Source organism: Amblyraja radiata, chromosome 7, assembly GCF_010909765.2.
Source record: "Amblyraja radiata isolate CabotCenter1 chromosome 7, sAmbRad1.1.pri, whole genome shotgun sequence".
NCBI classification, from domain to species: Eukaryota; Metazoa; Chordata; class Chondrichthyes; order Rajiformes; family Rajidae; genus Amblyraja; species Amblyraja radiata.
This window is the reverse complement of record NC_045962.1, coordinates 7,797,022-7,812,397: the sequence shown is the minus strand read 5'-3', so window position 1 is coordinate 7,812,397 and position 15,376 is coordinate 7,797,022. Positions and strand designations below refer to the sequence as shown.

The 15,376-nt window shown below is 47.5% G+C and overlaps 1 protein-coding gene across 2 annotated transcripts in view; it reads right to left on the bottom strand.

Annotated features, from left to right (window-relative positions):
* Nucleotides 1–15,376, bottom strand: part of iqca1 (IQ motif containing with AAA domain 1) — a 136,110-nt gene that overhangs the window by 22,938 nt on the left and 97,796 nt on the right. For both annotated transcript variants that reach the window (XM_033023639.1, XM_033023640.1), the window contains exons 14-15: nt 10,276–10,383; nt 5,866–6,065 (exon numbers count right to left, since the gene is read on the bottom strand). In XM_033023639.1, the coding sequence (XP_032879530.1) occupies nt 5,866–6,065; nt 10,276–10,383 (308 nt within the window). The remainder of the gene's footprint in view (nt 1–5,865; nt 6,066–10,275; nt 10,384–15,376) is intronic.

Sequence of the window (15,376 nt, the reverse complement as noted above, 5' to 3'; positions counted from 1 at the left end):
ATTTATATCACATTCATGTATGGGTGTTTATAAACATTTTATTCTTTAACAAGAATTAACAGAATTATGAACTAACAGAATTATGAATCTAACCCTATATCACACACAAAAGTTCCCCCGCAATGTCAATTACCCTGCGAGTCGGGTCGGTTCCGGTTACTACAAAATCAACTCAAACACTGCTTGAGAGCCATTTAAAAATAAATGATTTAAAAAACATTAAAAAAGACAATTACCAGAGTCAAATTTTATTAATGACAAGAAGTATGAACTGACAGAATTATGAATCTAACCCTATATCACACACACAAACTGTTGCCCCGCAACATTGATTACACTGCGAGTCGGGTCGGGTCAGGTAGGCTCCGGTTACTAAAATGGGCGGTGAAAAATGCCCAGGATCCCCTCCGTAGCGTACTACACATCAGCCCATTGTATTTCGCAGGAGTGGCCTATCTTGCTCCGCTCTAAGATCTTTGACTTGAACGTCCAGGAGCGGAAAAGACTGCAAAAAGTTGTGACCAGTGCCCATCACCAGCTTTGACCGCCCCACTGTCGAAGGGATCTATCGAAGTCACTGCCTCAAAAAGGCAGCCAACATCATCAAAGACCCACACCATCCTGGCCACACACTCACTTCACCACTGCCATCGGGAAGAAGGTACAGGAGCCTGAAAACTGTAACGTCCAGGTTCAGGAACAGCTTCTTCCCCACAGCCATCAGGCTATTAAACACGATAACAAATAACCTCTGAATTGCAACAGACTATTGAGTATGAGTGCATTTTGAACTTTTTTTCTTCTCCCATTATGTACTATGTTTACATATTCTGTTGTGCTGCAGCAAGAAAGAATTTCATTATAGACAATAAGCAACAGACCGGAGGGCCATTTGGCCCTTCAAGCCAGCACCGCCATTCAATGCGATCATGGCTGATCATCCACAATTAGTATCCCGTTCCTGCCTTCTCCCCATATGCCCTGACTCCGCTATCTTTTAAAGCCCTATCTAGCTCTCTCTTGAAAGTATCTAGAAAACTGGCCTCCACCGCCCTCTGAGAATTCCACAGACTCACAACTGTCTGTGTGAAAAAGTGTTTCCTCATCTCTGTTCTAAATGGCTTAACCCTTATTCTTAAACTGTGGCCCCTGGTTCTGGACTCCCACAACATCGGGAACATGTTTCCTGCCGCTAGTGTGTCCAAACCCTTTATAATCTTATATGTTTCAATAATATCTCCTCTCATCCTTCTAAATTCCAGAGCATACAAGCCCAGCCGCTCCATTCTCTCAGCATATGACAGTCCCGCCATTCCAGGAATTAACCTTGTAAACCTACGCTGCACTCCCTCAATAGCAAGAATGTCCTTCCTCAAATTAGGGGACCAAAATTGCACACAATGCTCTAGGTGTGGTCTCACTAGGACCCTGTACAACTGTAGAAGGGCCTCTTTGCTTCTATACTCAACTCCTCTTGTTATGAAGGCCAACATGCCATTCGCTTTCTTCACTGCCTGCTGTACCTGCATGCTTATTTTCATAGACTGATGAACAAGGACCCCAGATCCCGTTGTACTTCCCCTTTTCCCAACTTGACACCATTTAGATAATAATCTGCCTTCCTGTTTTTGCTACCAAAGTGGATAACCTCACATTTATCCACGTTAAACTGCATCTGCCATGCATCTGCCCACTCACCCAACCTGTCCAAGTCACCCTGCATTCTCATAACATCCTCCTCACAGTTCACACTGCCACCCAGCAATGTCATCTGCAAATTTGCTAATGTTACTTTGAATCCCTTCATCTAAATCATTGATGTATATTGTAAATAGCTGCGGTCCCAGCACCGAGCCTTGCGGAACTCCACTAGTCACTGCCTGCCATTCTGAAAGGGACCCCTTAAATCCTACTCTTTGTTTCCTGTCTGCCAACCAATTTTCTATCCATGTCAGCACTCTACCCCTAATACCATGTACCCTAATTTTGCTCACCAATCTCCTATGTGGGACTTTATAATATGCTTTCTGAAAGTCCAGGTACACTACATCCACTGGCTCTCCCTTGTCAATTTTCCTAGTTACATCCTCAAAAAATTCTAGAAGATTAGTCAAGCATGATTTCCCCTTTGTAAATCCATCTGGACTCGGACCAATCCTGTTACTGCTATCCAAATGTGCCGCTATTTCATCTTTTATGATTGACTCCAGCATCTTCCCCACCACGATGTCAGGCTAATTGGTCTATAATTCCCTGTTTTCTCTCTCCCGCCTTTCTTAAAAAGTGGGATAACATTAGCTACCCTCCAATCCATAGGAACTTATCCTGAATCTATAGAACATTGGAAAATGATCACCAATGCATCCACGATTTATAGAGCCACTTCGTTAAGTACCCTGGGATGCAGACCATCAGGCCCTCGGGATTTATCAGCCTTCAGTCCCATCAGTCTGGGACATATGACAATAAAACACTCTTGACTCTCGAACGCGATGGTCACTCTGACAGAGCTCCAGAGTTCCTTTATGGAGATGGGAGAACCTTCAAGAAATGACAACTATATCTGCAGCACTCCACCAATCAAGCCTTTATGGTAGAGTGGCCAGATGGAAGCCACTCCTCAGTAAAAGGCACATGACAGCCCACTTGTAGTTTGCCAAAGGGCACCTAAAGGACTCTCAGACCATGAGAAACAAGATTCTCTGCTCTGATGAAACCAAGATTTAACTCTTTGGCCTGATTTGGGTCGAGACTCTTCTTCAGACTGATGAAGGGTCTGAATACTTATGTAAATGTGATATTTCAGTTATTTCTTTTTAATTACTTTGCAAAAATTTCTAAACACCTGTTTTTGTTTTTTTATTATGGGGTATTGTGTGTAGATTGATGATAAAAAAAATAATGTAATCCATTTTAGAATAAGGCTGTAGCAAAATGTGGAAAAAGTGAAGGGGTTTGAATACTTTCTGAACGCACTGTATGGATTTACAGGGAATGGAGGGATATGGATTATGCATATGCAGATAAGAGTTGGTTTTGGCATCATCTTTGATGCAGACATTGTTGGCCAAAGGGCCTGTTCTTGAACATAGAAGAGTACACAGCACAGGAACAGGCCCTTTGGTCCAAAATGATGCCAAATGTGAGGCCAGGTTAAACCAACCTCCACCGCCTGCAAGTGATCCATATCCCACAGCTTCCTGCAGATCCATATGCCTGTCTAAAAGGTTTGAACTGCCACTATTGTATCTGTCTCCACCACCCCAATAACACATTCCAAGCTTAGTGGGTTTAAAGGTGGGTCACTCCCTATAATTGGATGGATGTCAGTTTCAGTTTAGTTTATTGTCACGTGTACTGAGGTACAGTGAAAAGCTTTTTGTTGCATGCTAACCAGTCAGCGGAAAGGCAATAAATGATTTCAATCAATCCATGTACAGTGTATAGATACATGATAAGGGAATAACGTTTAGTGTGAGGTAAAGACAGCAAAGTCCGGTCAAGGATAGTCTGAGGGACATCAGAGGTAGATGGTAGTTCAGCACTGCTCTGGATGTGGTAGGATAATTCAGTTGCCTGATAACATCTGGGAAGAAACTGTGCCTGAATCAGGTGGTGTGCGTGATTAGATTTGATCTAATCTATTTATATCTTTGATAGAATTAAATTGGTTGTCATGGCTGCAGGACGCTGGTGAGGCCACACTTTGAGTATTGTGTTCTATTTTGGTCAGCTTGCTATAGGTAAGATACCATTAAGCTGGAAAGAGTGGAGAGACAATTTATGAGGATGCAGCCAGGACTCGGGGACTGGGCTATAGGGAGCCTTGCTGGCAGTCCCCAATTAGCCCATTCAAAGATCGGGTTGGAATCCTGGACAGCATTAGTCAGGTCAGCTCAGATCGAATTGGTGCACAATTTGGCTCATCTTAAAAGTCATGGGTTAAATATCATAAAATACCTGTGATTTTGCTCATAAATTTTGAAAGAATCACTGAACACTGATCCTAGAGGAAATCAGATTAGACAAACCTTTGTTATGGTTGGGTAGAGAACATTTTCTTAGCCCAGTGATTTAAATTCTTTATTTATTTACTTAACCACATGTCAGTGATGTATATACAGACATTTATTTTCTTCAAAGTCTCAAAATGCTTTCTAGTTGCTGATGGGAATAGTCTTTTGAAATTGGGATATATTAAAGCTTTTTTTACTTGCAGGCACATTGCAGAGATGCCCTCTAAAATGGTGAGACGTACAGACTGTTATCTTTGGAATTATCAGCCAGCATTGTCAGTTGCTTCTCATGTGGGATGGAAGTACATCAGATGTGAAAATGTTATTCAGACACAAGGAAAAATTAAAGTCATAAATAACTTTAGGTCGACCACATGCAGGCAGAATCGACCACATGTAGGCTGTGGAGATTAAGGGCCTGTCCCACTTTCACGACTTAATTCAAAACTTCTGCCGAGTTTAAAGGACGTAAAAAAAAAATCAAGATTGTGGTAATCTACGAACTCCTACGACCTTCCACGATTATTTTCACGAACTCCTACGAGTATGTCTACGAATTCCCACGACTATTTCGATGCCCTCCTTACGAGTAAAAAGTTGCAATTTCTTTCATCCCGACCATTTGTTTACTCGTGGACATTTTTTATCGGGCTGGAAAAATCGTCCCGACTTACCTGATGCCCCGAGTACCTACGGCTGGCATAACGAGCCGCTACGATATATCTACGGACTCCTCCGGCCTCCTACGTACTCGTTACAAACATTCTGCGAGTTTGAATTGAGGGGAAAACTCGGGAGAATTTGTGAATAACTTGTGAAAGTGGGACAAGCCCTTAACTTAGCACCATGTTTGGCACAGATACTGTGGGCGAGACAGCTTGTTTGTGTGCTGTACTGTTCCATGTTCTATATTAGATCCAATGTTACCAAAATGATGTGGGAGCTTGTATTATAAGGTGTGAGATTCCCAGGATTGTTGTTTCTGATGAGACAAGGGGCTGCAAATGCTACTTCTCTGTGAAGTGAGACACAAGATGGAATTGGAATTGGAAGTTGTGTTACAGCTATTCAAGACGCTGTTAAGGCCACATTTGGCATACTGTGTACAATTCCAATTGTTCTGCTATTTGAAAGGTGCCATTGATATGGAAAGGCTGCAAAAAAGATTTGCGGGATGTTATGGAGTCTGGAAGGTTTGAGCTGTAAGTAGAAAGGCTGGTGTTTTTGCCCCTCTAGCCTAGGGGGCTGAGGAATGGCTTTAGAGAGGGACATAACATCATGAGGGGCATAGATAAAGCACATTTTGTACCCCATGGTAGGGGAGTCTAAAACAAGAAAGCATAGGTTGGGAGAATGAATGGGGAAAGGTTTGTAAGGAACCCGATGGGCAACTACACAATTGTACATGTACATAACACAATTTTTACACAAATGGTGGTATCTACGTATCAGTTAACTGCCAAAGGAAGTTTCTATTGGAATTAAGGGATATGGGGAGATGGCAGGCACGGGTTATTGATTGGGAACGATCAGCCATGATCACAATGAATGGCGGTGCTGGCTCGAAGGGCCAAATGGCCTCCTCCTGCACCTATTTTCTATGTTTCTATGAAGTGGTAGAGATGGGTAGAACAATGACATTTAAAATAAATTTGGACAGTAACATGCATAGAAAAGGTTTGGACTGATATGGGCCAGGAACCGACAGGCGAGATTAGTTCATTTAAGCAGCATGATTGGCATGGGCAAATTTGGCTGAAGCCTGTATTTCCGTGATGTATAACTTGATCAAACTGCTGTATATTCTGCAGAATCAACTTTTCCACGGTCTATATAACAGAAACTCTACCTTGAAAACCAAATGGATCATCATTTGGAGACCACTCTTGCCTGGATATTTTCCTGCAATGTTATGTGACGACAAGTTGAAAAGATTGGCTCCAGTTTCGGTGCAGAGAGCATGAACCAACATTTCTTTTCCAACTCCAGAGGGTCCGGCCAGCATCAACGACTTCACCAAAGGGGCTTTCTCATGGACAGCTTGGGAACCTGCAAAATAATTCAGGATAGACAAAATTGCTGGAGAAACTCAGCAGGTACGGCAGCATCTATGGAGGGAAGGAAATAGGCAACATTTCGGGCCAAAACCCTTCTTCAGGATGTTAACTGGGAAACTGTACTCAGTAGAAATACATTCAGCGTGACGTTCAGTGCTGTTCCAGCCATTAAATTGTTCTTTTTTAACAGTAAAATCTGGACTTAAATGAAGAAATTGTAATCTAATTGAGGCGTTTAGAATAATAAAGAAATTGGGTAGATAAATATAATCTATCTCCTCTGGCAGAGGCTGTAGAACACCATGGCAAACACAAAAAGCTGGAGTAACTCAGCGGGACAGACAGCATCTCAGGAGAGAAGGAATGGGAGACGTTACGGTTCGAGACCCCCAGTCTGAAGAAAGGTCTCATCCCGAAACGTCACCCATTCCTTCTCTCCAGAGATGCTGCCTGTCCGGCTGAGTTACTCCAGCATTTTGTGTCTATCTTCAGTGTAAACCAGCATCTGCAGTTCCTTCCTACACAGCAAATACAATTGGCCCGGTTGGAGAACTCTTATCAATAAGAGTGGGGATTTCAATGTCATAGTTTAGACTCCTCTTTTAAGGAAATAATATTATATCTAGATTCACAAAGGGAAGATTGGTTTGTGAAGCTAGTTCTGAGGAAATAATTGATATTTCAGTTCTACTAAAGGCCTGGCCCACTGTACGAAGTGATTCAAGAGTTCTCCCCAGTTTCCCCTGATTCGAATCTGGAGAATTACGGTAATAGCCACTCGTAGGTAGTCGGGGCTCTCGCGGACATTTTTCAACATGTTGAAAAAACTTCACGAGCTTACCGCTTTTCCTGAGTACCTGCCGTTAGCGCTACGAGCCGCTAAGAGATGTCCCGAGCTCCGACGTACCTGCTACGTACATTCTACGTACTTAACACGAGTTTGATTTTTTTTTTTTAACTTGGGAGAGCTCTTGGATAAACTCGTATAGTGGGACAGGCCCTTAATGCCGAAGAAATTGGAGATTATAGAAGTTTGAAAACACACACCTCCAGATTCAATGAAACAGTTTCTTCCCAGCGGTTATCAGGCAACTGAACTATCCTACCCCAACTAGAGAGCAGTCGTGAACTACTATCTACCACATTGGTGACCCTCGGACTATCTTTGATCGGACTTTACTGGCTTTATCTTGGGCTTCACATCATTCACATTAGTCCTTTATCATGAATCTATCTGTACACTGTGAAAGGCTTGATTGTAATCATTATTGGCTTTCCGCTGACTGGTTAGCATACAACAAAAGCTTTTTTACTGTAGCTCAGTACACATGATAATAAACTAAAATAAACTTTGATTTGGCAAGACCTAGTTGTTTAAGATTAGATAAGTAAACATTCTCATCTGTGTCATTTGAACAGTACTAATGTGACTGTGTATGCATTTGTCAAATTAAAATGTAGTTCCATGTTGACACAGTACAAATACTCATGGAGAGTCATACAGGCGGAAACGGGCCCTTCGGCCCAACTTGCCCATGTTGTCTGAGATTCGCCATCTACAATGGTCCCTCCTGTCTACATGCTGATGGCATCAAACAGGAAGTTAGAAATGCGTGCAACAAAGGTAAAACATTTATAATTGGTGACTTCAATCTACATATAGATTGGGTGAATCAAATTGGCAGGGGTGCTGAGGAAGAGGATTTCTTGGAATGTATGCGGGGTAGTTTTCTAAACCAACATGTAGAGGGACCAACAAGAGAGCAGGCTATTCTAGACTGGGTATTGAGTAATGAGGAAGGGTTAGTTAGCAGTCTTGTTGTGCGTGGCCCCTTGGGCAAGAGTGACCATAATATGGTTGAGTTCTTCATTAGGATGGAGAGTGACATAGACGTGAATTGGCCAAGATAGACTGACAATTGATTCTTAAAGGGTTGACGGTGGATATGCAATGGAAGGCATTTAAAGACCGCATGGATGAACTACAACAATTGTTCATCCCAGTTTGGCAAAAGAATCAATCAGGGAAGGTAGTGCATCCGTGGATAACAAGGGAAATCCAAGATGAAGTACAAAAATAAAAGATGAAGCACACAATTAGCCAGAAAAAGCAGCCCAACAGAGGACTGGGAGAAATTCAGAGTCCAGCAGAGGAGGACAAAGGGCTTAATTAGGAAAGGGAAAATAAATTATGAAAGAAAACTGGCAGGGAACATAAAAACCGACTGCAAAAAGCTTTTATAGATATGTGAAGAGAAAAAGATTAGTTAAAACAAATGTAGGTCCCTTGCAGTCAGAAATGAATTGATCATGGGGAACAAGGACATGGCAGACCAATTGAATAACTAAGAAGGGTTTCGGCCCGAAACGTCGCCTATTTCCTTCGCTCCATAGATGCTGCTGCACCCGCTGAGTTTCCCCAGCAATTTTGTGTACCTTCAATTGAATAACTACTTTGGTTCTGTACTCACTAAGGAAGACATAAATTATCTGCTGGAAATAGCAGGGGACCGGGGGTCAAATGAGGAACTGAGTGAAATCCAGGTTAGTCAGGAAGTGGTGTTAGGTAAATTGAATGGATTAAAGGTCGATAAATCCCTAGCGTCAGATAGGCTGCATCCCAGAGTGCTCAAAGAAGTAGCCCCAGAAATAGTGGATGCACTAGTGATAATTTTTCAAAATTCTTTAGATTCTGGAGTAGTTCCTGAGGATTGGAGGATAGCTAATGTAACTCCACTTTTTAAAAAGGGAGGGAGAGAGAAAACGGGGAATTACAGACCAGTTAGTCTAACATCGGTAGTGGGGAAAATGCTAGTTATTAAAGATGGGATAGCAGCACATTTGGAAAGTGGTGAAATCATTGGACAAAGTCAGCATGGATTTATGAAAGGTAAATCATGTCTGACGAATCTTATAGAATTTTTCGAGGATGTAACTAGTAGAGTGGATAAGGGAGAACCAGTGGATGTGTTATATCTGGACTTTCAGAAGGCTTTCGACAAGGTCCCACATAAGAGATTAGTATGCAAACTTAAAGCACACGGTATTGGGGGTTCAGTATGATGTGGATAGAGAACTGGCTGACAGACAGGAAGCAAAGAGTAGGAGTAAACGGGTCCTTTCAGAATGGCAGGCAGTGACTAGTGGGGTACCGCAAGGCTCAGTGCTGGGACTCCAGCTATTTACAATATATATTAATGATTTGGACGGGGGAATCGAATGCAACATCTCCAAGTTTGCGGATGACACGAAGCTGGGGGGCAGTGTTAGCTGTGAGGAGGATGCTAGGAGACTGCAAGGTGACTTGGATAGGTTGGGTGAGTGGGCAAATGTATGGCAGATGCAATATAATGTGGATAAATCTGAGGTTATCCACTTTGGTGGCAAGAACAGGAAAGTAGACTATTATCTGAAAAGTGGCCGATTAGGAAAAGGGGAGATTCAACGAGATCTGGGTGTTATGGTACACCAGTCATTGAAAGTAGGCATGCAGGTGCAGCAGGCAGTGAAGAAAGTGAATGGTATATTAGCAATCATAGCAAAAGGATTTGAGTATCGGAGCAGGGAGGTTCTACTGCAGTTGTACAGGGCCTTGGTGAGACCACACCTGGAGTATTGCGTACAGTTTTGGTTTCCTAATCTGAGGAAAGACATTCTTGCCATAGAGGGAGTACAGAGAAGGTTCACCAGACTGATTCCTGGGATGGCAGGACTTTCATATGAAGAAAGACTGGATAGACTCGGCTTGTACTCAGAATTTAGAAGATTGATGGGGGATCTTATAGAAACTTACAAAATTCTTAAGGGGTTGGACAGGCTAGATGTTGGGGAAGTCAAGAACAAGGGGTCATAGTTTACGGGTAAGGGGGAAGTCTTTTAGGATCGAGATAAGAATTTTTTTTTCACACAGGGATTGGTAAATCTGTGGAATTCTCTGTCACAGAAAGTAGTTGAGGCCAGTTCATTGGCTATATTTAAGAGGGAGTTTGATGTGGCCCTTGTGGTTAGAGGGATCAGGGGGTATGGAGAGAAGGCAGGTACAGGATACTGAGTTGGATGATCAGCCATGATCATATTAAATGGCGGTGCAGGCTCGAAGGGCCGAATGGCCGAATGGCCTACTCCTGCACCTATTTTCTATGTTTTTATGTTTCCATATTTAAGAATTAAACCGCATCAACGTCTCGTTGTCAGCCTCTTACCCAAGGGAAGAATCCCATACAATGTGATCAGTTGCTTCACATCCGAGAGAGAAGGCATTGGTTCGATATCTGTTTGCCGGAGTGTGGTCCCCAGGTAGTTGTATTCACCTATACAGGAAACAAGAACTAAGCAATTAATCCTGAAAATTAGGTGAAAGAAATCAACTCGTCAGCTTGTCATGAGAGCATCATGCATTCCTTGAGTTGTTATTTGGAAATGCTGTGGGATCATTATACGGAAACTGGAACACCCTGAGAAAATCCATGCGGTCACAAGGACAATGTACAAACTCCATACAAGCAGTGCCCATAGTCTGGATCGAACCAGGGTCTCTGGTGCTGTAAGACAGCGACTCTATCGGTGCTCCATGGTACCGCCCTGATCTTTAAGGGATAACGGACATAAAGTGCTGGAGGGTCAAGCAACCTTTCTGGAGAACATGGATCGGTGACGTTTTGGGTTGGGTCCCTTCTTCAGACTCCATCATCGCCTATCCGTGTTCTCCAGAGATTCTGCCTGATTTGCTGTGTTACTCCAGCACTTTATGTCATTTTTGGCAAAGGAGCGTCTACAGTTCCTTGTTTCTGATCTATAAGTGGATTGATTATTTCCCTAGCCACACTTTTACTCTTAATAGACCCGCAGAATCTCTCAGGAGTTTCCTTAAACTTGCCTTGCAACTCAATTTCATTACCTCTTTTTGCCCTTCTAATTTGCCTTCTTAAGTCAAGTCAAGTTTATTTGTCACATACACATACAAGATGTACAGTGAATTGAACAGAACAGAACCAGTATTTACATTTAAAAAAATGACGACACAACCGTCTTTACACCCTGGTGAGATCAGAGTTTACAGTCCTGGAGGAACAGGAAGAGCTGCTAGGTGTGGTGGACAGCTACGTGGCAACCCCACGTGCAGGAGGCCGTTAAAAGCCTGACATCAGCAATCACATCGTTTTCCTCATTCCGTGGACAAATACGGAGATGACCACAACCTTCGTAAACAAGTCATAAGACCTGCCATAAAAATCCTACATTTGCGGGGTTGTGCATACCCCAGCCACTGAGCCAGACCCACTGCTCTTTGGCAAAAACCTCACAAAGCATATGAAGGACATGAAAGAGGTTTTACAAAACTTTCGGCTCATGAGGACAGGGCCAGGACGAGCAAACCAAAAACAGTAATTCTTACGCAGCAGCACCCCATCGCGTCCATCAGTCAACGTCTACCATATGGGACTGATGAAAGCTCGGGGTCCGCATTCTATCACCGAAAGTCATCTTTAGACCAGGGCCCATGGAAAATGTGCCACCCCCCAACGTCACCACCACGTCAGACAACGTGCAACACTCGTTGGACCGGCAGGAAACAGAAGAATACCCATAACCATTGAGGTAGGTGGGTCTGGTTCCTACCAGTATATAGAGTAATACTAACACATGGGAGTCTATCACGGGTGATCAGTCTATACTCAATGGCATTAGTGAATACAAATACATTCATACTAGAAAAATTGCCACCTGGTCAACATTCACCCCAGAGGGTATTTTCCATTCTCCGTTAAAGAAACGAGAGGGACAAGCTGAACTGGTGAGACTAATTACAAACGGTATCATGGAAAAACCTGACCCCTTGCAATTCGTATCAAATATATTCACTAAACCCAAAAGAGATGGGGATGTCGCATCATCATTGACTTAACTTCACTAAATATGTTTAGTGAAAATGGCGGCGGCGCGGGCACACCGCGACGCCCTGTGTCTCCCTAGAATGGGAAAAATAGCGACGATCCCCTTACCTGTTTCAAGGCTGCTCACTCGGAGCAGTCTTGTATCCATCTCGTACAGCCAACAGGAACTTCTGGACTTCGGTTCCTGCGGCTGCAACAACTTTCTGGGCGATCTCCGTCTTCCGTCTGAGCTCATCAGAGCAACAGAGCACCCGACTGGAGACCGCCAGGTGAGTCGCGGGGTTGGAGACCGCCATCCGACCCGCGGAGCCCAACCGACCCTCGGCCCTCACCCGACCCTCGGCCCCCACCCGACCGGCGGCCCTCACCCGACCGGCGGCCCTCACCCGACCGGCGGCCCTCACCCGACCCGCGGAGCCCAACCGACCCTCGGCCCTCACCCGACCCTCGGCCCTCACCCGACCCGGACCTCACCCGAACGGCGGCCCTCACCAGACCCGCGGCCCTCACCGAAAACGCGGCCCTCACCGACCCGCGGCCCTTCACCCGACCGGGCCCTCACCCGACGGCGGCACTCACCCGACCCGCGGCCCTCACCCGACCCGCGCCCTCACCCGACCCCGCGGCCCTCACCCGACCTCGGCCCCACCCGACCCGCGGCCCTCACCCGAACCGGCGGCCCACCGACCCTCGGCCCCCACCCGACCCGCGCCCTACCCGACCCGCGGCCCCCCACCCGACCCTCGGCCCCCCCCGACCCTCGGCCCCACCCGACCCGCGGCCCTCACCCGACCCGCGGCCACACACCGGCGGCCCCCACCCGACCTCGGCCCCCACCCGACACGCGGCCCTCCACCCGACCCGCGGCCCTCACCCGACCGGCGGCCCCCACCCGACCCTCGGCCCTCACCCGACCCGCGGCCCCCACCCGACCCGCGGCCCCCACCCGACCCGCGGCCCCCACCCGACCCGCGGCCCCCACCCGACCCGCGGCCCCAACCCGACCCGCGGCCCCCACCCGACCCGCGGCCCCCCCCGACCCGCGGCCCTCACCCGACCCGCGGGCCCCCACCCGACCCGCGGCCCTCACCCGACCCACGGCCCTCACCCGACCCGCGGCCCCCACCCGACCCGCGGCCCTCACCCGACCCGCGGCCCCCACCCGACCCGCGGCCCTCACCCGACCCTTGGCCCTCACCCGACCCGCGGAGCCCAACCGTCCCGTGGAGCTGGAGAACGCCAGGTGAGTCCCGGAGCTGGAGAACACCACCCGACTTGTGGAGCTGGAGAACGCCACCCGACCCGTGGAGCTGGAGAACACCACCCGACCCGTGGAGCTGGAGAACGCCACCCGACCCGTGGAGCTGGAGAACGCCACCCGACCCGTGGAGCTGGAGAACGCTACCCGACCCGTGGAGCTGGAGAACGCCACCCGACCCGTGGAGCTCACCTGACCCTCGCAGCTGGAGAACACCACCCGACCCGTGGAGCTGGAGAACACCGCGGAGCTGGAGACCGCCACCCGACCCGCTGGGCTGGAGAACGCCAGGTAAGCCCCGGGGCTGGAGACCATCAGCAGAGCCGCGGGGCTGAAGAACCCTGCGGAGTCACGGAGACGCGGACGCGGAGCAACGGAGCGGCAGAACACCAGCGCGCACCAAGCCAGCTCAGCCGACCAGAAGCACCAACAGACGGCGACGCGTACGAAAACACTGCCAGGGACGCAGAGGTGGGTTAAAGTCCAGGTTAGAGCTAGCCCCACACAGGGTAGCGATTCCTAGCCTTTTCCTCGCCAACGTGCGCTCACTGGCAAACAAAATGGACGAACTCCGGCTAAGGATCACCTCCCACAACTGGATCAAGGACTGCAACATCCTGATCTTCACAGAAACTTGGCTCAACACTGACGTTCTTGACAGCGCCATCCAGCTATCGGGGCGTAATTTACTCCGAGCGGACAGGACATCAGACTCCGGTAAGACCAGAGGTGGGGGTCTGTGCATTTATGTAAATAAAGCATGGTGCACGGACTCCACCATCATCGAGAGTCACTGCTAGCTAACCTTGAGTTCCTCTTGGTTAGATACAGACCGTTCTATCTGCCCAGAGAGTTCACCTCCACTGTTGTGACTGCAGCCTATATCCCTCCTGATGCTAATGCCAAGCTTGCAATGAAAGAGCTGCATACTGCCATTAGCAATCAACAGACGCACAACCCCGAGGCAGCCTTCATTGTTGCGGGTGACTTCAATCACTCTAACCTGAAGACTGTACTCCCCAAATTCCACCAACATGTCTCCTTCCCCACTAGAGTAGACAAGACACTGGACAAAGTCTACACCAACATGGCTGAAGCTTACAAAGCCATCCCCCTCCCCCACCTTGGTCAGTCTGATCACGTCTCATTGTTCCTGCTCCCTAAGTACTCCCCACTCATCAGACGGGTTAAACCAACTGTGAGGACAGTTAAAGTCTGGTCAGAGGAAGCGGACTTCACACTTCAGCAGTGTTTTGGAAACACTGACTGGAAGGCGTTTGCAGCCCAGGCCACCCTTGACTCCCACACGGACATTGATTCCTACACATCCTCTGTTCTGGACTTTATAAACTCCATCATCAATAGTGTCACCTCCCTCAAACAGGTGACCATATTCCCGAATCAGAAGCCATGGATGAACAGCGAGGTCAGGCTAGTGCTGAAAGCACGGGACACCGCTTTCAGGTCAGGCGATGCTCGAGCCTACAGTTCAGCCAGGGCTAACCTGAAGAGGGGCATCAAGAAGGCCAAGCACTGCCATAAGCTCAGGATTGAGGAGCACTTCAACAACAACTCCGACCCCCGACGCATGTGGCAAGGCATCCAGGCCATCACGGACTACAGACCCTCCAACACCACCCCCACATCCAGCGACGCCTCCTTCCTTGAGGAGCTTAACCACTTCTATGGCCGCTTCGACAGGGACAATCTAGAGACAGCCATCAAGGCTGTGCTACCTGCCGATCACCAACCCCTCACACTCACCCCCTACGACGTATTCGTGGCACTGAGTAGGACTAATGCACGTAAAGCTGCTGGCCCTGACGGCATCCCCGGGCGCGTGCTCAGGGCCTGTGCTGTGCAGCTGACAGACGTCTGGACTGACATCTTCAACCTGTCACTTGCCCAAGCAGTTGTCCCCACGTGCCTTAAAACCACCTCCATCGTGCCAGTGCCAAAACACTCCACTGCGGCAAGCCTCAACGACTTCCGCCCAGTTGCACTTACCCCCATCATTACCAAGTGCTTCGAGAGGCTGGTCCTGGCACACCTCAAAAGCTGCCTACCCCCCACACTGGATCCCTATCAGTTTGCCTACCGCAAGAACAGGAGTACGGAGGATGCCATCTCAACGGCACTTCACTCCGCCCT